Source organism: Mercenaria mercenaria, chromosome 17 (genome assembly GCF_021730395.1).
Source record: "Mercenaria mercenaria strain notata chromosome 17, MADL_Memer_1, whole genome shotgun sequence".
In the NCBI taxonomy this organism is placed as follows: Eukaryota; Metazoa; Mollusca; class Bivalvia; order Venerida; family Veneridae; genus Mercenaria; species Mercenaria mercenaria.
The window spans coordinates 68,972,760-68,997,415 of record NC_069377.1 but is presented as its reverse complement, the minus strand read 5'-3'; the positions used below and the strand labels follow the sequence as shown (position 1 = coordinate 68,997,415).

At 35.1% G+C, this 24,656-nt stretch overlaps 1 protein-coding gene across 1 annotated transcript; it reads right to left on the bottom strand.

Moving 5' to 3' along the window:
- Nucleotides 1–510: 510 nt before the first annotated feature.
- On the bottom strand, nt 511–23,197 carry LOC123536554 (protein lin-7 homolog C). The gene is made up of 6 exons (XM_053528537.1): nt 23,125–23,197; nt 8,865–8,906; nt 6,143–6,291; nt 4,483–4,692; nt 4,039–4,093; nt 511–1,754 (listed from the first exon to the last, which is right to left on the bottom strand). The coding sequence occupies exons 1-6, from the start codon at nt 23,159–23,161 to the stop codon at nt 1,654–1,656; spliced, it is 594 nt and encodes a 197-aa protein (XP_053384512.1). The 5' UTR covers nt 23,162–23,197; the 3' UTR covers nt 511–1,653.
- Between the last annotated feature and the right edge of the window lie 1,459 nt (nt 23,198–24,656).

The window sequence follows — 24,656 nt, the reverse complement described above, 5'->3', positions numbered from 1 at the left end:
AAAGCCAGTTTTCAGCTGGAAATGCTGACTGTGTGTGTGTGTTCGGGTTTAACGTCTTTTTTCAACAATTTTTCAATCATATAAACGATGGTGTCTACTTGTAGCAGTGAGCACAATGCCAACTTTATTGTGCTGCCTCACTGGAATATTATGCCGTAGACACGTGGCATAATACCCCAACCTGTCACATTATACTGACACTGGGCTGACCAGTCCTAGCACTATCCTCTTAATGCTGAGCGCCAAGCGAGGAAGCTACAAGTACCATTTTTCACATCGCTCTACTACTAGGCTACCGAGGCGGTGAAATGCTGACTGAATAATTACTTTATGTATTAACCTTGACTGTGAGTAAAGCTTTTAAGTCATCTTCAATACTCGCGAATTTGGTTCCTGGAAAAAACTTGTTTGGTTGTGACCAAATCGAAGCTCAAACCTGAGTGGCCAACATCTTAGCTAACCACTAGATCACTGCAGTCTCTTTGAACTCTTGACATTAATGAATAAAAATTTAGTTGTAAATATTTTTTTTATTAGTACAATAAATTGATAAATTTACATAAAACAGAAAAAAAAATGATATAAAATGACTATGTTGCTAAAGTACAATTCACACTGTCTACCGAGCATACTTCTCTTGTATTTTAAAATGGAAGTAAATGCTTCTAATAAATCGTATGTAAAAACCATAACAAAAGTTAAATAGACCTTTATCAATGTGGCAGCTTCTACCTACAAAATTCCCACTTTCCGCTTTTTTTGACACCTTTATTAAAAAGTTACAAATCAATATAACATTAGCTAACTGCTCCTGACAATTTTCTTCTGATGACTAATACAGAAATGGCTTTGCCAATCAATAACCTGATTATCTGAGGGTAACTTTACAAAATAAAGGTAAATACAGACTTTTTAAGTTTTTACACTACAGTAGCTCAATGTATCCTGTCATTTAACAATTTACAATGACCGGAACAATAGCAAGTTCAAGTATCCTGTTCTATAACAAATTACACTGACGAGAAGTTGCACCAGTCCTAGTATAACTGTATCAGCTATAATCTATGGAATGCTTAAGGAATAAATCTTTTAACATACACAACACATAAATGACATATATCTTTACACAATTAGTTCTCTAGAAAAAGATTTAGTTGCAAGGAAATAAATCTATGGCAGTGAAAACGAAGTAATAGCATCTTCTCTGTACATGTATATGAACCGTGCCACGGGAAAACCAACATAGTGGGTATGCGACCAGCATGGATCCAGACCAGCCTGCACATCCGCGCAGTCTGGTCAGGCTCCATGCTGTTCGCTAATAGTTTCTCCAATTCCAATAGGCTTTAAAAGCGAACAGCATGGAGCCTGACCAGACTGCGCGGATGCGCAGGCTGGTCTGGATCCATGCTGGTCGCATACCCACTATGTTGGTTTTCTCATGGCACGGCTTATATAGTCTTAAAGTTACAATCTTTTACTTGTCTCTATGGTTAATATAATACACAAAATTCACAACCTAGATTATTTACATACATCTAAATATTGTTCTTTGACATCTTTTACAGGTGCACTCATGTGCTTGTATTTTTCAAGTGTTACAAATTGTAGAAATATTTATCTATGAAGAACCAAACTTCTGATATCTGGTGTTCAAGGTGTCTGTCTTCTCTTTGATGACCTAGTTTTATCAAATCTTGCTTCCATTTCTTCCAAAACACGAGGAGTGTATCTAACAACAAGACGCACTTTACCTGAAAAGAAGAATTTTTCGTAAGCGCTACAAAAATCTTGCTTAAACAAGAGGGCCAAGATGGCCCTAGGTCGCTCACCGAAGAAACACACCATAACAGTGTAAAACATGTTTGACCTAGTGATTTCATGGAAACAAATATTCTGACCAATTTTCATTAAGATTGGACCAAAAAATTGGTCTCTTGTGATAAAACAAGCATTTTCTTAGATTATGATATGACCTAGTTTTTGACCCTAGATGACCCATGTTCAAACTCGACCTAGATTTTATCAAGGCAATCATTCTGACCAAAATTCATGAAGATCAATTGAAAAATACAGCCTCTATCACATACACAAGTTTTTTCTTTGATTTGACCAAGTGACCTAGTTTTTGACCTCAGATGACCCATATTCAAACTCGACCTAGATTTCATTAAAGCAATCATCCTGACCAAATTTCATAAAAATCAATTGAAAAAAACAGTCTCTATCGCATACACAAGATTTTTCTTTAATTTGACCTAGTGACCTAGTTTTTGACCCGAGATGACCCATTTTCGAACTCGGCCTAGATATCATCAGGGTAATCATTCTGGCTAAATATCATGAAGATCAGTTGAAAAATACAGCCTCTATCGCATACACAAGGTTTTTCTTTGATTTGACCTAGTGACCTAGTTTTTGACCCGAGATGACCCATTTTCGAACTCTGCCTAGATTTCATCAAGGTTATCATTCTGACCAATAATCATGAAGATTAGTTGAAAAATACAGCCTCTATCGCATACACAAGGTTTTTCTTTGATTTGATCTAGTGACCTAGTTTTTGACCCAAGATGACCCATTTTCGAACTCGGCCTAGATTTCATCAAGGGTATCATTCTGACCAATATTCATGAAGATTAATTGAAAAATACAGCCTCTATCGCATACACAAGCTAAATGTTGACAGACGACAGACGCCAGACGACGGACATCGAGCGATCAGAAAAACTCACCTGAGCATTGCTCAGGTGAGCTAAAAATAGCTCTAGCAAAACGTGTGTTTCTAGAAATGTGGTTGTTAGGAAAACAGTACTGTTCTCAGTTTATCAATAAAGACAAAGACTGTTATTCTATCTGAAGGCAATATTTTGCTACTTCTTTTGATTTTGGAGATCATACTGGGTAATGCGGGATAGGAGCATGCATAACTACAGAGATGCATCAAATAGATATTCTGTAGATACTTCAGTATTGCTGTCTGTCTATTTATAATGGACAGGTTACCTGGTTACTGATGACCAGTCATTATGTATTACAGCATAACCTCAAAACCTCTGTAGACCAAATACCTCCTGTAAACTACGGAAGGATCAAAATGAACCATAAAGAGGCTTGTCTGACTTTGACCTTTTCACCTTAAATATATGCAAGGTTTGGTGTAGATCCATCAAGAGGTTTCAGGCAAATTTTGTTTTAAAGATTTTTTTCTCTCCATTTTTAGCCTGACTGCCCCTAAAAGGAGACAAGTGGAACCATTTGAACAAATTCAAAACATGTCTATGCAAAGATGCCACAGATCATTAAGCAGAACCATCTGAATAAACTTGAGCGAGGTCCACATACAAACAAGTTACAAACCCAAGTTTAGTGAAGATCTAACAAACAATGAGTAAGTGTTTACAGGTTTTCTTAATTTAGCTCTGGCAGCTCCTAACGGGTCAAGGTGAACCATTTAAACCATACAAGGAAGAGACAGGCCAACTTTGGTGAAAATCCATCGTATGATTCATGAAAAGAAGTTGTTTAAAATTATTTTTCTATTTTTAGCTTTGAGAGCCCATAAAAAACAAAATAAGGCCAATACAAGTTTGGTGAATATCCATCACGTGGTTCATGAAAAGAGTCATTTTAAAGTTTTTTTCTATTTCTAGCTCTTGCAGCCCCTAGGAGAGGTAAATCAAATTTATTTGAACTAACTTGACAGAGTTTCATGCAAGAAGGCTACAGTCCAAATTTGCTGTAATACTGACCAGTAGTTTCTAACAAGATGTTTCAACAGAATGCTGAAACAGGATGCAGGACCATCCACCTATACTGATAGCTCACCAAAACCAAGTTCAGGTGAGTTAAAAATGCAGATATTTTTTGCCCAACTAGATCAGTTTATTAGTAAATAGACCAATATAGAGCTACAACTTTTGTACCACAAACAACTTCCAGTCTTCCCAGGTATCATAAAGTTTGCACTATATTCCGGCAGATCTATTTCAGAAACATGGAATTATTCATCTGTAATGTGTATTATATCATGTTTACCTTGTGCCTGTTTCAGCAGTTCTACAGCTTTCTCATGGTGTTCTCCTTCTACACTCTGAAATACAAATTTTGTTTTCATGTAATTCTATGCTATAAGAAAACTGAATAAACTAGATATCTAACTAGTAGATTAATACCGGGTAGTATATCAATTATTGCATATTCAAAACTGTTTCGTAAATATTCATATTTTAGCTAAACACAAACGATAAACACCTACAAGCTTCAATATTACTGCACTCTGAAAAAATAAGTTTAAAACTGCAGCTTTTAGAATGAACATTATAGTTACACAGGCAATCGTAAAAGTTAAATTTGAGAAAAAGAGTAAATTTGTTAAAACAGAATATGCATATGCACTAGCATGTTGGGACATGTTTCGCAGTTCTGCTATGCTAAGTTAAGAGGCATATCTATTTGCGTGTATAGGATATAATTACATACCACTCCATTAACAGAGATGAGTTGGTCGCCTCTCTTCAAGCCTTGGTGTCTGTCAGCCACACCCCCAGGGATAATACGAGAGATGTATATTGGTGAATTTTGCTCCTTCCCACCCATCACATTGAACCCTAGTCCTTCTTCCGTCTTTGGCAGCTCAACAACACGAGGATGAGCATGGCCTTCACTGGCTGCAAATGCTGCCACTGTTGCCTGGATATGTAAAATATATTATACAACAAGTCTGAACTGAATTTTAGGTTATATAACTGAGCAATGAGGCCATCCTAACAATGCAGGCAAGCTATTGGTCAATTTCAAAAGTGTGCTTGGAAGCAAACAATGAAATGCTTGAGTTTTGAAACTTATCTGCAACCTCTGATCCTGGTATGCTAAAACTGATTATATTGTTGACAAGGATTTTTTATCATTTTTAAATTAAAGTCGAAACTTACTTTTACTCTACTGTAACAAAAAGACAAATTTACATCAACTAAACATTTACTATCGATCAAAGTTTAAGGCATCTCATGTTCTTACACATTCTTGGTTGGTTCATTCATAGCAATAGAAAACAAGAGGACCATACATGCTGACACCATATTGCTCACCCAAGTTCCACAACACAAACTGGTATAACAAGAAATATTGCTGCCAAATTACTTTGAAAAATGGCCTGCAGATTCAGAGGAGAACATTTTCAAAGGTTCCATAGACCAATACAAGAATAACTAGACCCACTCCCAGCAGTGTTCTTTTTGACAAGTCAAGTTTATTTTAACAATTCTAGTGGATGGGTACTCCAGAATTACATCTTTTAACTTATATCAATATTAGACCAGTGCTTTAGGAGCTGGCATTTCCATTTTTAGCTCTGGCGGCCATGTTCCTTCACAAATTGGAATAATATAAATACTCTTGCTACAAGGTGACACAATCAATACTTCCATGAAATTATTTCAAAATCTGAGGAATGGTTAAGATGTTCTTTGGACATTTTCTGTTTTTATTACTGGCAGCATGTTTTTTTATGAAATAGAACATTTCTTAACAATCTTGGTAAAGTGTCAATCAAGAAACATTTGAGTGGAGATATTTAAAATCAGGCTGGCATTTTCTGACAATTTTTTTTAAATTTTCCGCTGTATACATCCATTTGTGTTATCTTGGAAGAGGGTCACCAAGGACCAATTGTGTAAAATCAAGCCACAATTTCTGCTATAAACATAAAAAGAAAATCAACCATGCCCCCTGGTTGCCATGTTTTTTACAAACTGGAATAATTATATTTTTTTTCATTAAGTGGAGGGTCAAAACTGGACCAGCATTTAAGGATCTGAGGAGTTGTTTTTTTTTCTATTTTTAGCTCTGGGACCACTATGTGCAACCTAGCAGTTATGCTTGAACAACTTTGGAGGCAAACCATCCTGGCCAAGTTTCACTGACTTCAGTCAAATGGTTTCAGATGAGACATTGTTTTAAGTACAGTGTGAATGAACACATGACAGACAGACAGACAGGCAGACAGACAATAAGTGATCACAAAAGCTTACATTAGGCTCTGATGAGCTAAAAACTGTTTGTCAGACCATATCGCTTCAATGTCACTGACAAGGTCAACAACAAGAAGTATTGAGCCTAAACAGGTCTCAAGCTTACTTACTTTTGCAGTGGCATTGGCTCTTACTTCCGGGTTACCAGAGATGTCTACTGTCTCATACACACTCTCATAAACTTCTCGAACCGCATTCAGGAAGTCACTCTGTAACACACGCTGCAGAGCAGCAAGCTTCTGCGGCGGCACCTGACCACCTGTAAAACATGCACATTCATCTCAAAATTTTGTTACAGAAAGTCATTTATAGGATTTTCTATTTTTAGCGGTAGCAATGGCTAAAAGGGGACAAGTGAAATCATTCAGAGAAGTCCATACAAAGGGATGTTCCACACAAAATTTGGTGAAGATCCATCAAGTGGTTCATAAGAAGAAGCCATTTAATGTTTTTTTCTACTTTTAGATCTGGCAGTCTCTACATTCTATTTTCTAGTATTTTTAACTCTGCCTGCCCCTGAAAAGAGCCAAGTAGAATTATTTAAACGTACTTTAGACAGGTCAATGCCAGGATGCTACAAACCAAGATTGGTGTAATTCTGACCAGGAGATCACTGTTAACAAGAGATCACAGAGTGATCTTGGCGCCCACCAATGTGCCATTTTTGAGTGTTCCAAATTTCAAGACTTACTGACTAGCTCAAGGTCAAATTTCATTTCCATACACAACTGTGCATGTGGTCCAAATTCGAAAGCTGTAGCTTGAGAAATGTGAAAGTAGGTCACTAGGTCAATGTCAAGGTCAAAGTTTGTTTCAGTACACAATCCTATGCATGTGGTCTAAATTTGAAGCCTGTAGCTACAGAAATGTGAAAGTAGGTCACTAGGTCAATCTTAAGGTCAAAGTTCATTTCGGTACACAAAACTATGCAAGTGGTCCAAATCTGAAGGCTGTAGCTTGAGAAATGTAAAAGTAGGTCACTAGGTCAAAATAAAGATCAAATTCTATTTCGGAATACAAAACTATGCATGTGGTCCAAATTTGAAGCCTGTACCTTCAAAAATGTGAAAATAGGTCACTATGTTAATGTAAAGGTCAAAGTTCATTTCGGTACACAAAACTATGCATGTGGTCCAAATTTGAAGGCTGTAGCTTGAGAAATGTAAAAGAAGGTCAATAAGGTCAAAATCAATTTCAAATTTTATTTTGGAATACAAAACTATGCATGTGGTCCAAATTTGAAGCCTGTACCTTCAAAAATGTGAAAGTAGGTCACTAGGTCAATGTGAAGGTCAAAGTTTTTTTCGGTACATAAAACTATGCATGTGGTCCAAATTTGAAGGCTGTAGCTTGAGAAATGTGAAAGTAGGTCACTAGGTCAAAATCAATGTCAAATTTCATTTTGAAACACAGAACTATGCATATGGTCCAAATTTGAAGCCTGTACCTTCAAAAATGTGAAAGTAGGTCACTAGGTCAAAATCAAGGTCAAAGTTTTTTCCAGTGCACAAAACTATGCATGTGGTCCAAATTTGAAGGCTGTAGCTACAGAAATGTGAAAGTAGGTCACTAGGTCAAAATCAAGGTCAACTCATGTCAAGGTTCATCTTGCCACTCAAAAATACACATGTGGTCCAAATTTGAAGGCTGTAGCTACAGAAATGTGAAAGTAGGTCACTAGGTCAAAATCAAGGTCAACTCATGTCAAGGTTCATCTTGCCACTCAAAAATATATATGTGGTCCAAATTTGAATGTTGTAGTTATTGACAAGAACATTTTAAAAGCTTTTCCCTATATAAGTCTATATGAACCATGTGACCACCAGGGCGTGGCCATTTTTGACCCTAGGGGGATAATTTGAACTAAATTGGTAGAGAACCACTAGATGATGCTACATTACAAGTATCAAAGCCCTAGGCTTTGTGGTTTGGACAAGAAGATTTTCAAAGTTTTTCCTTATATGTCTATGTAAACCACATATGACCCCCAGGGCGGGGCCATATTTGACCCTAGGGGTATAATTTGAACAATCTTAGTTGAAGACCACTAGATGATGTCACATACAAAATATCAAAGCCCTAGGCCCTGTGGTTTTGGACAAGAGGTTATTCAAAGTTTTTCCCTATATAAGTCTATATAAACCATGTGACCCCCAGGGCGGGGCCATATTTGACCCAAGAGAAATAATTTGAATCATCTTGGTAGAGGACCACTAGATGATGTCAGATGCTTCAAACCAAATATCAAAGCCCTAGGCTCTGTGGTTTTGGACAAGAAGGTTTTCAAAGCTTTTCCCTATATAAATCTATGTAAAATATAGAAATAAACAAAGGGCCATAACTCACTCATAAATTGTTGAACCAGTCTGATTTTCAGGGGGACACAACTAGGGTACCAATACATCATTCTGACAAAGTTTGGTCAAAATCCCCCCAGTAGTTTCTGAGGAGATGCGATAACGAGAAATTGTTAACGGACGGACGGACGGACAGAATGACGGACGGACGGTCCACGGACGCAGAGTGATTTTAATAGCCCACCATCTGATGATGGTGGGCTAAAAATGTTTACGGAAGCCAATGGATGAAAGATGATGGGCACCAAGCCCTCCAAGTATACTATTAATAACTCACCCTGAACAAAGTAACTGTAAAGCCCAAATGAATATGTACAATATACCAAGAGATTTTACTGCAGGTTGAAATAAAGTATATAAACTGTCCCTTGTTACTGTTGCAATAAACCAGACTTGTGTTATAATTTCTGGTAATATTGTGCAATATAACGGAGGTAACTTTTCATAATATACAAGTATTCTAATGTCAACTTACTTTTCTGCAATGCATCAAGCAACTCAATAGCTCTGTTGATATCTGAAACAATAATAAAACAATATTCAGAATGTAAGCTACATTTACCATAAACAAAATATCAGAAATATCAAATTTTCCTCTTTCTTCATTTTTTCAAATTAGGACCTTAAATGGTGCAATCTTGTAGATTCTGAACACAATTTCTTTGAGAGAACCATATCCTGAACCACTGACTGTGTTCTATAGAAGAAGTAACCTATTACTTTGTGAGGAACCTGCTTACATGCAAAACTTTCACAAGAGGGGAACAATTTTCTAAAATGTTAAGCCAGAGGTATGTAACTTGTCCTGTGATTTCTAATTTAAGGTAGAATAAAAATTCTAATTTAAGGTAGCGGACCCATATTCCATAATGACAATCGGTATATTACATATTCTCTGTATAAGATTCGGCATTATCCACTTCTATATGGAAAGCCATATGCGTGTTCTGCTACATTTACGTCCTAAGAATGCTGAATTGCATAACGAAAGTACGTAATCACACGGGAATGACAGAGTGTCATTGCCTTAAGTTAAAGAGGGGAACAACTTTCTAAAATGTTAAGCCAGAGTTATATAACTTGTCCTGTGATGCTCAAGACTTGTGCAGAGTTTGAAAGCATGCAGCCAAGCAGATTCGGAGGAACCTGCTTACATGCAAAATTGTAAACAAACTTTTTAAAATTAGGAAAGTGCATAATTTTGACAATATAAAGCTAGAATTATAATGTAAGATGTCCTGTGAGGTCATCTCATGATGCTGGAGGCATGTGTAAAGTTTACAAGAGGGCCATGATGGCCCTATATCGCTCACCTGAGTACCATTGCTCTTATTGATAAGCTGAAGTTTTGACATACAGCATACACATTAAATATCATCAGGAAAAATATTTTCTTGTAACAGTCGCTTTTGACCTATGGGTCACATACTAGTCAGGGCCAATCTCCATACCAAGTTTGAGGGTCCTAGGCTCAAATGCAGCATTTTTGTAGCATTATTCCTTACCCTGGAATACTTAAATAACATTTAAAACCAATCTCATTAGATGCTGCAGAGGTTAATTCATCTACATAAAATAAAGGGAGGTAATTTGTCATAAATTCAGTCAAAAGTTATCTACCCTGATTGTCCGAGTCCATCTGATGGCATAAATGACATTTCAAATCAGTATCTTCATTGGTTACTGAGATAAAACCATTTTAATTTGAAAACAAAGGGAGGTAATTTGATATAAAATCAGTCCATAGTTATCTACCCTGATTGTCTCAGTCCAACTATTGACAATAATGAAATTTCAAATGAGTCCTATAAATACTTCCGAGATAAATCCATTTTTATTAAAATCAGGGGAGGTAATCATACAAGTTGTGTGCAAGTTTGGTTAAAATCAAATCATAAATGAAGCTGCTATTGTGCAAACAAGGTCAAAATAGCTCATTTTGGACCTTTCAGGGGCCATAACTCTGGAACCTATAATGGGATCTGGCCAGTTCAAGAAAGGAACCGAGATCTTGTGGTGATACAAGTTGTGTGCAAGTTTGGCTAAAACAAGAGCTTGTCGAACACGAAATGCCCCAACTTGATGCAATCAGTAATTGCACAAGGAACAGAAATTATATGCTCACTTTAAACAAAAGTTCTACCGCTCTGGTTCAATCTGACCTTGACCTTTAACCTTTTAACCTAACAAGAGATCACAGAGTGATACTGGCACCCACCACTGAGCCATTTTTGAATGTTCCAAATTTCAAGACTAGCTCAAGGTCAAATTTCATATCAGTACAAAACACTTTGCATGTGGTCCAAATTTGAAAGCTGTGGCTTGAGAAATGTGAAAGTAGGTCACTACAATGTAGATCAATTTCAAGGTCAAAGTTCATTTCGGAAGATAAAACTATGCATGTGCTTCAAATTTGGAGGCTGTAGCTTGAGAAATGTGAAAGTAGGTAAAAATCAATGTCAAATTTCAATTTAGAACACAAAAATATGCATGCGGTCAAAATTTGAAGCTGTAGCTTCAGAAATGTGAAAGTAGGTCACTAGGTCAATCTCAAGATCAAAGTTCATTTCAGTACACAAAATCATTTGTTTCTCTGCACATGTTTTGACTTCAAGGGAATATTGCACAGCTATCGTAATGTTTAGTAGTATATTTCAAAACGTGTAGTCTTTTTTAAGATTTATATTCTTTTATTTGTCTTTGGCACCTTTAATTAAGTGTATTTAAGTGTATTTAAGCCATTGGGAGACAGCTTATTTTTAAAACTAGCTTAGGCAGGTTTTACCTTGGTGGTATAATAAGTGTCTGCATCGGAAAGTGTGTATTTAAAGCTGCTTTCCACACTCTAATTAAATTTCGTTATAGAAAAAAATAATTCTACAAAGTCTTGTAGGTGGTCCAATAATTCTGGTTTCAATAGTGAAACATTGATCATTGTTAAATTTGGCGTACTTTCAAAGATTTGAATGGTAAACTACTAAGTGTCGTCGACGACACTTAACTGTTATAAGATAAGCACTGTTTGGCCAACAGTAACAGAAACAGCAGTAACACCGTTTGCAAACACTAACGTTTATTGGTCGATGGAGCTTAAAAATGTGCGGCACAGGTTCCTTTTCAGGGAATATATAATACAATACATCATACATCCTTTTACAGATATTTTAAGATATCTACTGTCTTTCAAATTAATTGTGGCTCAGGTTTTTATCTCAGGTATGATTTAGGTAGTTCATTCAATCTTCTACCTTATGTATTCTATGAAAATGCCGTTAGAAGTACTTTCCCAAAGATAGAACACTGCATGTTCAAGCATTTGAAAGACAATATAAATACCTTTAAAATGGTGTACAGTAAGTGGTGTCATATTCCCTGGCATAGTAATTATTTGCTCTTCATTATGTTCACTAACGGCGTTTCTCCCTTGACAGCTACATACAAAATTGATTAATACACCCTATTCATTCTCAAAGTATGCGCGTTGCTCTACATGCATTAAAAAAATTAACATCATGTTTAAATTCATGTATAATAAATTGTGTCACATTCCCTGACTGTTTGTCTTTAAGCTGTTGAATAATATATGAACCCCCAACGAACATTTACATTGCATATAAGGCCGTACATAGAATATTTGCCATTAAGTACCTAATTTCTTTATCCAGAAGCCTTACTGTGCGCTACGGCAGCCATTTTATTACTGTTTGCCAGCTAAAAGTGCGCTCTTTTGATTATCATAGTCTACTTTCAATTTCACATTCTAACAAGAGCTGTCAGTGGACAGCGCACTCGACTATTCTCAGTGCTTGATAGTATAATATAAGCAATGAGTAAAACTTTAACATTACTATCAGGGTTTCCTCTGGGTTAATTTCACTTTGCGCCAATAAATTCGCCAATCAGGAAAAGTTTGCGCCAGTGGCTCTCAAGTTGGAGCCAATAGTCTGTGATGGGCGACATACCATTTTCTTTTTCAATCTCTTTTTCAATCTCTTTTTCATTTGATTCTTTACAGTAAGCATGCAATTTGCTGAACCAGTCTATCCTAATATCACATTGAATCAAAAATAGTTTTTAATCTTCTCAACCATTTTCAAGAACATTTTCTAAACAAAAGTAATTGCTCATCTTTAAAATTATCCCTTGATATAGTCTGCCATTTTTAATTATCTCCCTTTAAGGGTCATTTTCACTAAATAGATGTTTTTAAAACATGACAACGCTTGTGCAAAATTTATCCATTTACGATCGGAGAATATGTGTATCTTTTGATCGCGCTTTGACGTGTCATTATTTCCGGCATTTTCTCGGTCTCGATTACTTCGGCGAATCGGATTGTCATTAAAATAACCTGTAAATTTATCTCGTGTTTTTTTGCATCATAAAAAAGGTGGTGCATTTGACGAAGCACACAGCTAATATTTCGTTTCATTTGCTTTCGTGTAAGTAGGCGGGGCTAAATTTGGCGAATCAGATTGACTGATAATCGTTCTTATGTGGAGGAACGCTCTAGATAGTGACTCTGCGAAGTTTTAAATTATGCCCCGAGGTGTAAACCGATATTGACACGTTGTGTATTGTCTTCGTGTAGTGTTAAATATCGGATAATCCGTTACTGCGTCCTTGAGAAAGATCAGAAGATGAGATCGATGATTATCTTGTAGGCGCCAATGAAATTTGCGAATTGAAGATTTTTAGCGCCAGAATTTACATTCTGTCGCATTTGGCGCCATTGGCGACCGACAGCAGGAACCCTGACTATAAGCATATTCTAAGTCGAAAAGGGGCCATAATTCAGTCAAAATGCTTGATAGAGTTGCCTCCTCCTTTTTACAGACTGGGGTCATGATGGTAAACAAGGATGCAAAATATGAAAGCAATATCTCAATGGACTTTGAAAATATTTGGGGTGGTACGCAAACTTTAACATTTATTCTAAGTCGAAAAGGGGCCATAATTCAGTCAAAATGCTTGATAGAGTTGCCTCCTCCTTTTTACAGACTGGGGTCATGATGGTAAACAAGGATGCAAAATATGAAAGCAATATCTCAATGGACTTTGAAAATATTTGGGGTGGTACGCAAACTTTAACATTTGTGTGACGCTCACGCTAACGCTCACGCCGACGCCAGGGCGAGTAGGATAGCTCCCCTATTCTTCGAATAGTCGAGCTAAAAATAGGATTCGGTACCTCGAGGAAAATAAGCGATTACAAAGTAACAAAATGGAATTTAGATCAAATAATTGCTATCTGCATAACCCTGAGGCAAATAAGCGATTACAAAGTAACACAAGCCTTGCGGGTGCTGACGCTCATCTGATTTTTTTTGTGTAATAGAAATATTGTCCTTCCCATGATTTTCTAAGTCTAAAAAGGGCCATCATTCTTGCAAAAAGCAGAATAGAGTTATGTTTCTTGATGTACAGTGTCCACTTATGATGGTGAAAAACTGTTGCAAGTTTTAAAGCAATAGCTTTGATAGTTTATGAGAAAAGTTGACTTAAACATAATACTCAACCAAGAAAATGATTTTCTAAGTCCAAAAGGGGCAATATTTACAATAATTATTGCAAAAAGCAGGATGGAGTTATGTTGCTTGCTGTACAGAGTGAGCTTATGATGGTGAACGAGTGTTGCAAGTTTCAAAGCAATAGCTTAGATAGTTTAAGAGAAAAAGTTGACCTAAACATAAAACTTAACCAAGAAATCTGATATTTTCTAAGTCCAAAAGGGGCCATAAATCTTGCAAAAAGCAGGATGGAGTTATGTTTCTTGCTGTACAGGGTCAACTTATGATGGTGAACAAGTGTTGCAAGTTTTAAAGCAATAGCTTTGATAGTTTAGGATAAAAGCTGACCTAAACATAAAACTTAACCAAGAAAACTGATTTTCTAAGTCCAAAAGGGGCAATAAATCTTGCAAAAAACAAGATGGAGTTATGTTTCTTGATGTACAGGGTCTGCTTATGATGGTGAACAAGTATTCCAAGTTTCAAAGCAATAGCTTTGATAGTTTAGGAGAAAAGTTGACCTTAACATAAAACTTAACCAAGAAATCTGATATTTTCTAAGTACAAAAGGGGCCATAAATCTTGCAAAAAGCAAGATGGAGTTATGTTTCTTGCTATACAGGGTCAGCTTATGATGGTGAACAAGTATTCCAAGTTTCAAAGCAATAGCTTTGATAGTTTAGGAGAAAAGCTGACCTAAACATAAAACTTAACCAGACAACGCCGACACAGACGCAGACGCCGACAACCGCTCAAGTGATGACAATAACTCATCATTTTTTTTCAAAAAATCAGATGAGCTAAAAATGGAATTTAGATCAAATAATTGTTATTTGCATAGTCTGAAACCATAAAGAAAATATAGACAAATGATAAGATTGCTTGCGATTCTATGGAAAGTAGCTTTAAGCCATTGGGAGACCTATGACTTATTTTAATAAGAGCTTTCACAGGAGACAGCGCGCTTGACTATTTCAATGCTGGATAGTGAAATGAGGAAGCTGCAGCTTTCACTAGAGTGTTTAATAACTCAAATGTGGATGAAGATATTGGACAATAGCTTAAGTCTCAATTTTTCAGTCACATAAACGATGGTGTCTACTTGTAGCAGTGAGCACAATGCCCAATTTTATAGTGCTGCCTCACTGGAATATCACGCCGTAGACACATGGCATGATACCCCACCCAGTCACATTATACTGACACCGGACTGACCAGTCTTAGCACTATCCTCTAAACGCTGAGCGCCAAGCGAGGAAGCTACTAATACCATTTTTTACGTCTTTGGTATGACGCGGTCGAGGATCTAACCCACGACCTCCCGCACTCGAAGCGGATGCTCTACCACAGTACCACTAGGCTTCCAAGGCGGTTTATCATAGATGTAATCATTACAAATACTTTGTACATGTACCAGAAAACATTCCCAATGGATTTCAATTTGGGATTTCCTAACAGAGAGAGGCAGAATAATATAAGTCAAAAGTTATCACGCTGTCTCGAAACGTCCTATTACAATGTACTCCAACAAATATGACACGATCCTAGGAAATACTGAGATAATTTTTTTCATAGGGGCAATATCCCCACTCGTGTAAAACACTCGAAAGACCAAAATAGTGGAAGCAATTTCATTTTGCTGCCGACGCTTTACATGCTATCGGTTTAAATGTCCATTATGTCACGAATTGGCCATAAATTCAAATAAAACTTACATGATTGTATCGGAAGGGGATTCAATTTCTCATTGATTTATGTAAAAATTATCAAATAATATCCAAAATTACAAATTTTCGGGTGATTTAAACCTGTGTATGTACTATACACGATTAACATTTACCGTGTCTACACGCCAATATGCGCAAGCGATAAAACCATTAACTTAACATGACTGTGTACTGTGATTTATCCTCCATTATTTTGGTCCTTCAAACATGTCAAAGTTTTTACATTTAGATTGCCCCCTTCAAAAATATAAAACAATCTGAACATTGAATTATTTTGACTAGTAAACAATGAACCTTTAACTTTAGGAAGTGTCTAGGGGTACGGATCCGTACCTCCAAAATCTCATTCTAGAGGTACAGATCCGTACCCCTTAGACAAGCCTGTTAGGGGTTTTCTAGGGATATGGACCTCCGTTTTTTCCAGAGATTACGGGTCATTTACGTTTCAAATTTTGTTGAAAATGAAATAAAAATAACACTCCATCAGAATTCACCTTAAACTTGAATCTAAATGGTTTACAGATAACAACGTTCATCCAATTTGTTACATTTTCTTTCGGAACGTAAATAACCGAGGAACACTCAATAAATTTATGTTTTTCACACATTTGGTAGCCGTAAGAGATACAAGGGACGTTTTCACAAACAGATAATAGCCTGGGGAGAACCCTGAACATGTATTTTAACATTAATTTTACTAATCCCAATTACCCTTTCCTTTAAATGGCCCCTTTTATCACCTACTATGAATTATAAACCTGTCTTGTCAGTTCGTCTGCAATGTTTACAATTTTATCAATGACAAGTAGCAACCCCAGCTTAATCCAATAATCCATTCACTGATAGGGATTTTCTAAGGGTCATTAGGTTTATTAGCCAATTAAACCATTTTATTACTGATCAATTTACATAAAACTAATATCAAATAAATCAGAAATGAATTATCTTTCAAAAGCTGCAAATTTGAAGAAAATCCATTAACAATAAGTATGTTAATTAATTTATTAATTACCAATTATTGGTAATAATCGGTATTTTTCACACCTACGCGCGCGCCTATTTATGGTGGACACATGTTTATGACGGGGTGTGTTTTCATTGAAAGATGCGGTGAACCTGCCATTTATGAATATTTATGAGGTAATATAATCCAATCAGAGAAAAAGATGAGCTTCCAAATGGCGTTACTCCCGTAAAAATTGCCCGTGAAAAAAAATTGCATACCATAGGATATGTGGTATCCTGGTATTGTTGAAAATATCACTGAGGACTGTTTAGTTGTGAACTTTCTGACATCAACAAGAAAACCGGGGTACTTCACCTGGCCTGCAAGGAAGGATGTGCAGCGCGTATCAAAGGAGTTCGTAATCAAACACGGCTTTGTTCTAGAATGCAAAAATTCTGGACGTTTATGGTTTGTTGAAGACCATGCAAATATTCATGCAGTGTATGAAAAATAAAAAAAGATATACTTTTAAATGGTGCTGGAGCTATAATGTTCTTAGTGTACAAAAATGTAGATAAAGACAAAGACTGTGAGTGTGATCATCAATCAAATGCTCATGTGTAAATTTATGATATTTATGTTATGAACTTATTGTTATTTGCATATATTTTAACATGCTCTTATTTGCTGGAAAAAGAAGAATAAGGATGTGTATTCTTGTTTAAATGTGTAATGACTCTATAGAATTACTATATTAAATTATTTATTTCAACATGCATTTGTATTTTAATGCTAGTATGAAGATGATATTTATTGTTTGACATGTGAATAAAATATTAAAAATATTTCTGACTTTTTCTTCACAATTTTCTAATTTAACTTGCCAGTACTAGGTTTTAGACAAAAAATAAGTTCATAAATGGAAAGAACATGCAAAAATACATAAAGTGACCAAGTTTCATCAAAATATCTCCAAATTTAAAAAAGTTACAGCAGTTTTTCTAAAATAATAAGCGTTTTCGGTGCCATCATTTTTCTGAGAATTTGTCGAAAATCGACAAAAAATGTGGAAAAAGCAGTTGAAAATTTGTCGGAAATTCACAACTTCAAAATCCCATAACTTTTTTTCTAATAAAGATATTTTAAAAAATCAAACTGTTCTGAGCTTGTATTTACAAGCTCTTTGTTTTGGGTTTATTAAAACTGATAAACACATAACTTGAAAATTTAGCTGGGGTTGCTATGACAAGTGGTAAACCAGAAGTTGTTATTTAAGGCCAACAAAATTTTATGTTGTGTTTCTTTTTGACATGTCCTTATATATTTTTCAAATATATTTTAGGCACAGCCACAGAAGATTAAGAATAAGTATAGATCTTATTCACCAACTACACTCACCAATGCCTATCTGCATGTTAAGGATACAGGGATGTCAGTTAGAAAAACTGCCAGAATATATAGAGTTCCTGAAACAACATTAAGGGACAGAATTTTGGGTAATATTCATCCAGACACTGTATCTACAGGGAAACCTCCATTGTTTAGTCTAAGTGAAGAAGACAAGTTAGCCAAACACATGAAAACTATGGCTGCTTTTGGTTATGGATACTCCCGGCAAGAGTGTGTCGATATCGCATCAGACTATGCAGTGCAACTAGGTAAACAGTCTAAGGACAGTCCCTTAACAATGAAATGGATACATGGTTTCAAACGGATTGTTTCGTTAACATATCGAACTTTGGGCTCTCCAGGATATATTATATAGACTAGTAATTGTATCTCATAGTGTAGCACTGTGAATATGTGATAATTACCTGTGAAAACAACTTTGATTTAATCAGCTTAAGTCCATAGAATGTTGCTAACATTTCTATGGGAAAGAGTTAAAGTTTACCTTATTAATTATGAAAATTAACTTTTAAATTTAGTAAAAAACATTTCAAGTAACATAAAATGTAGGAAGTGTCTAGTTGTCTGGTAACAGGACGCCTAGCCTGCGTTTTAGCCGTCCGGTAATTGATTTCTTAATGAATTAGTAATGATTTTATATAGTTTTAAATGTTATTTACTTAAGATATCAATACTTATCTGATTTTTCAGTCAATAAAACGAATGAGATCGTGTTTGTTTGCAAATCCGTTGATATTCTATTTTTAGAAATGATAAAACATTGATCGCCGAACGTCGATGTTATTGTAAAAGTGATTTTTTTCTAACAGCCTAAACTTTAATTCTTAAAAACAAAGTATATTTGTTTTGAAGAATAGAAAGCTTATAAAACAAGCAATTCATTAATTAATTTTGACATTATTTCGAAATAAAATGGATTAATTATAAACGCTTAACTGTTTTACTAAAAGTTTTGAACATCACACTGCCGCTATTGATATTAAATGAAATAGTTATTCATTAAAAAATATCTGAATACTATCCCTGTTTCTCGTATTCTCGGGGTTTCTCATATTCTCGTTTTTTGCCTTAAAGTTGTCAAATTATTTAGTGTTTGTTATTTTCTAGACAGGCATGGTACAAAACTGACACACTGAAAATTTCAAGTAATTTGAATGCATATTGACGAAACTATCAGCATTTTACTCAGTTTTTTAAAAAATCCTTATTTTTTTCTGGTGGTGTTAGCAAATTTGTCATAAATTATTGATTATGCAATTAATTGTCATATTTCTTGATGTATTTACTACAGAATATATAATTTTATTACACAATGGTAATTTTAATGTTTTAAATTCTACAACTTATTTGTGGTGAAAAGTCAAATCTAAATCCACGGGAATACGAGAAACTCTTGGTCCATTTCTGCGGGTGAGGGTGGTATCAAACACAGTAACAAAATAATTAAATGGGATAATTTCTGTAACATTTTATGACTCCATCTGAAAGAAAAATGAATTTTCTACAAAATAACACCCAAAACCTGTTTATGAAATGGTTAATCTGTTATTGGGAATAAAAACAACCCCTTAAGCCCCTGAGAATATGAGAAAACAGGATAAATATGAAAATTGTAAGTAGAATCTATTTCAAAACTGTTTTAATTTTGTAAATCCAGTGACAAAGTTGTTAAAATTTAAATATTCCGAAAATAAAAGTCATCAGATGAACAGATTTTAATGAGTGACGTCATGGCAATCTCGCCATTATTGATTTCGGCAAACTTCTGTTTTATCAGCTGATTAATGCAGGGATGTATTGTAACTCTTCAATATGTATTCACTCAAAATTTTGTTCACAGATAACTATCGATATGTAAATAACATTAAAACTATATGAAATCATTATTTATTCATTCAAAAATCTATTACCGGACGGCTAGAAAACCCCCCGAGGATTTGCTAGTCGTCCGGTAACTGGATGGCTAGAACGCAGGCTAGGCGTCCGGTTACCGGACGGCTAGACACTTGCTAAAATGTAACATTTTCATCATATTATTACAAAAATGATCATCCACTATATATCATATATGTGGTACATAAGGTGTCCAAAGTGGTACATAAAGTGTCTGGTACATTAAGTGACACATAATTCCAAAGGGGTGTCAGACGTTTCACCCCCAAGACTGTTCCTCCCAAGACTTTTCACCCCCAATTTGGGAGTGAAAAGTCTGGTGTTTTATAGCATATGAAGACTTTTCACCCCCTATTGGTTTTTATTATTAAATATGATTATAATGTTTTTTTGGTGGGGGAGGGGGTTGTATAGTTATGAATAATTTCATCATATGTATTATAATTAGGTATTAAAAAAAAAAATATTTTATGCTGTTTGTTAGTAGAGATGACCATAAACTTTAAATATAAGTTATTTACAAGGTTATCTTTTAATCCATTTGTTTATTCAATGATTGAAAATGTGACTTTTGAAGCAACATCATTTTTGAGTGATGAGTATGATTATTTTTTTTTTATTTCCATAGGATCAGTCAAGGTTTAGATTCATTAAAGTTTAATATACTACAGGTTAGCCAGTTAATCCATTTATATTTTAACACTTATTCCTGTCAATCAAAAGGTGTTGATTAAATCACAACACCTATTTCTGTCAATCAAAAGGTGTTGATTAATCACAACACCTGAGAAGAGTTTAAAATATTGACCTACAATGAAATGAATGACTTTCAAATTGTAATATTAGTTTATTTATTTATTTATTTATTTCAGTCTCATCAGCATACATAAATAACATCACAGTATATACATGTACATGTATTACATATAATAACATTAAACATATCGAATGCTGTCACTCAATACTGAGTTACCTGAGACTAAATATCTTGTTAAATATATAAAAATATGTCATAAAAATAAATTCCACATCATATTGCACTTATACATACATTTTTTTGTTTTTGTTTATTTTTTTCTTTACAAGTCTGCTCTATGGAATGCCTGTGATATTTTCATTTGTATGAGTAAATGGTTTTGTGTTTGTTAGAGGGCCTCATTGAAAATAAGATTTGTATGTTATGTATGAAACTTAATGAGTCTTACCCTCTTTACATAAAGAATTTATTATTATTATTATTATTATTATACATACCCATATTACGTTATCACAATTAGACTATCGTTAATATACTAAAGGATAAACATATACCCTCTAATTCTAACCCCTAGTTAATATTTACATCTACTATTGTAATCTAAATCTACTCATATTTTTCATAATTATATTACATAATTAAAACTTGAATCCAGTTGAATAACATAGACAGAAAATTAATCATAAAGAAGTCTCAACAAATTGACATTAAAAAAGATCAGTTGCAGTGTTCCAGATAATTTTTTGACCCCATGGGTAATTACCCCCACTTTTCAGAAGATGGGGGTAAATTCAAAATTCCAAACTCGGATAAAGGGTAATTTTAACAATACTTACCGTTACTATAGAGACAAAGACAGACATTATAACAACACCATAAACTGTCCTTTTCAGTAAGTTTTATCCAAGGATTTGATTTTTTCCAACTTTCAATGGTAGATTCTGTGACAGCCACATGCGACTTTTTATTTTTTAAAACGGCAGAAATAATGTCTTCGATTATTGGTTGCACCAAGCTCTTAGTCGGTAGAGGTGTTTTAACCACAAAAAACTTATCAATTTTTCTCTGTTTTGCTTCGGAAGCCATGATAAAAAATAATGTGTTTCTTTTGTTTTAATACAACGATCAAACGCTTGATTTTGATAAGTAAATACATAAAATTTCTAGAGCGCCTAGACGACGCAGATGTTCAAGTAGACTAGTTTACGGTTTCTAAGACAGGTAGAACGTTTTAGCGAAGTTAATAAAGTCGCATTGTTTATACGGAAGTAGTGATCAGCTGTTTTCAACATGTTTTCATTTAAATATAATTAAGGTACGCTTCAAGTTTTAATGTCGTGCGTAAGTTCAAAGTCATGTACGTATAATGTACGCATCAAAATGAAATCATGTGCGTTTTTAGTTGATTTTTATGCGTAAAATACGCCGATACGCAGCTTATCTGGAACACTGAGTTGATGACGTTGACTACATGTATTTTACCCTAAATTCAGTGTATATTTTATAGAATTATGGTCCGTAAAGTAACAAATTATCTTCATAAATGCCCTAACAACCTATACAAATATACAAAAAAGATTTTAAATATCAAATAACAAAATATTTCATGATATTTTCACTATATTAAAAATTGGGGGTGAAAAGTCTAGGGTTTGTAAAATTGGGGGTGAATAGTCTTGGGAGGAAATGTCTTGGGGGTGAAATGTCTAGGGGAGGAAAAGTCTTGGGGGTGAAACGTCTGGAATTTATTTCAAAGGAATTTGCCGCACTATATGCCTGTTTCTCGTCAATTCGAGCTTTCTCATCGATTCGAGCCCTTGTGTTTTAGTAAAATTCATGCTCATGTAGCATGTTCTTCCATCAGAAACTTGTGTCATTTACATTTTAAAATGCCTTGGAAAATATTAGTCATAAAACCACTGAAAAATTGATGAAATACCTATTTTAAATTTTTGCATCTAAAGTTACTTATTTCAAAAGGAAATTACATAGTGGGTAATATTGTGAGCCCAAATTTCAAATTAAAAGCACCCCGAGCATATTTCGACTGTTGTAACGAGTGAACAAGAAGTCAAACTTGATAGAAATTTGCTTTATGGAAATAGAATATACAAACATAAACATTTAATGACCTTCCAAACAGAGGGCTGGAATCGATGAGAAAGTTTTAAAATGATGTGGAGTTTCACCTCCTTCAGTCTCATGCAAAATTACATATAAAAGATGATGACATTGTAATTCTTATTGCCCATTGTTAAATGCAAATATTTTTGTAACAAAAAACAAAAATTATTTAATTGAACAGGTTTACAAAAATTTGCACACCTCTAAAAGATTTAAGAGGCTCGAATCAAGGAGAAAGCAGCATATGCGATAATCTGTTTTATAATCAACTGAGATATGTTGAAATATACACTTATGGTTGTACTCAACTGATTTTATTTTCGATATAAGATTACTTATAAGAAAAAACAAGAAATTAAAGGAAATACCTCTGTCTAAATGTAACGGTTCTGACATGGCGGCCATTTTGAATTTTGTACTTCCTGGTATGAATTGCTTCCCTTTGAGTAAAGGTATAAAGACATTAAATTTTTTGCGGGTCGCACTGGAGGTTATAACACACTAAATAGTTGTTGTTCTTTATTCTATATAAAATGGACCTATTTCCAATGGTCTCAGCACACATAAATACCCATTTTAAATGTCTGAAACTTACATTTTCTTGAAAAATATTGTCAGAGTTGAACAAAAATCTAAGAAAAGTGGGGGTCATGTTTGATGCAAGAAAAATAATTTCAGCCAAACACACAAACTGCAAAATCAGCTCAAAAATTAGACCCAAAATTAAAGTGGTGGTGTATGATCTAAGTTTCCATGAAAAATTCTGTCATGTTTTTATTTCATTATGAAAATGCTACCTACATGTCAAGCATACATCTGTCATGTGATTTTAGCAAAAAATGCAAAGAAAATATGGAAAATAGCTTTACAGAGCAAAAAAAAAATCTGAGGACTATTTATATCCGCCATTACGCGATACCATTTTTTTCGCGCCATTTTTCTGTTTGTGTCTGTATGCCTGGACGAGAGGGCTAAGATGCTTTCCTACCGAGATGAAGGCCCCTGGTTCGAATCCTGGTTACTCCCACTGCGGTGCATATATGGCCCATCTTCTGTCCAGTTTAGGTATCATTGGTTTTAACTGTTCTAAAATAGGGTCGCTCAAAAGCTCTACAGAGCTTATCTTATTTAATTGTTTCACAAGGCAACGGTAAATAAAAATTTACCTTTACTTTTACCTTGTACTTCCTGGTATGAATTGCTTCCCTTTGGGTAAAGGTATAAAGACATTATGTCGGTAACACTGGGGTGCGTCCATAATTGCGCATTGCCCATTGAGCAGCTCGTCTCTGCACACACTCAATTTGTCTGATACCAACACTAGTATGTGGTGACCATACAGAGGAACAGTACTCCGACTGGTCTCACTACTGTTGTATATGCTGCAGATTTAAGTTTGACTGGGTGAACTTTAATGTTACATCGGAGAAATCCTAGTGTTTGATTTGCCTTAATGGTGATGTTGCTTGTTCCATATCAAGAAACAAAGACAGATATCAAACAGGGAATGCCACGTACCAAAAACGCAGCCTCCCCAAACCGAAACCCACAGCACGCAGACGTGCACACCACAAACACACACACACACACACACATACACGTGCACACACACAAAGCCAACACATGAGGACAAAACGAACAAACAAAGGAACATAGTGGGGCACCGCCTTGGAACGGTCAGTGGTAAAAACACCTCTGGGGAGCTTAAACCGGTTTATGGTGCGCACCCAACCTCACTCTTACCCCCACCATGTTCCAAAGACATGGAACATTTACGATTGTGACACCAAGATATTATGCTGATGAGACTGTTTCTAACGTGGTGTTGTGGAGTGTGTATTTGGTGTCTTTTTCAGTTTTTCTTTTTGTGATGTGGATTAATTGACAAATAGATGGATTA

Bases quoted from the DNA above. Each gene is read 5' to 3' on its own strand.
- LOC123536554 (XM_053528537.1), bottom strand. From the start codon at position 23,161: ATGGCCGCCATGTCAGAACCGTTACATTTAGACAGAG. The intron at 8,907-23,124 runs GTATTTCCTTTA...TTATTGTTTCAG, and splicing joins ACCGTTACATTTAGACAGAG to ATATCAACAGAGCTATTGAG. The intron at 6,292-8,864 runs GTAAGTTGACAT...CATGTTTTACAG, and splicing joins GCTTGATGCATTGCAGAAAA to GTGGTCAGGTGCCGCCGCAG.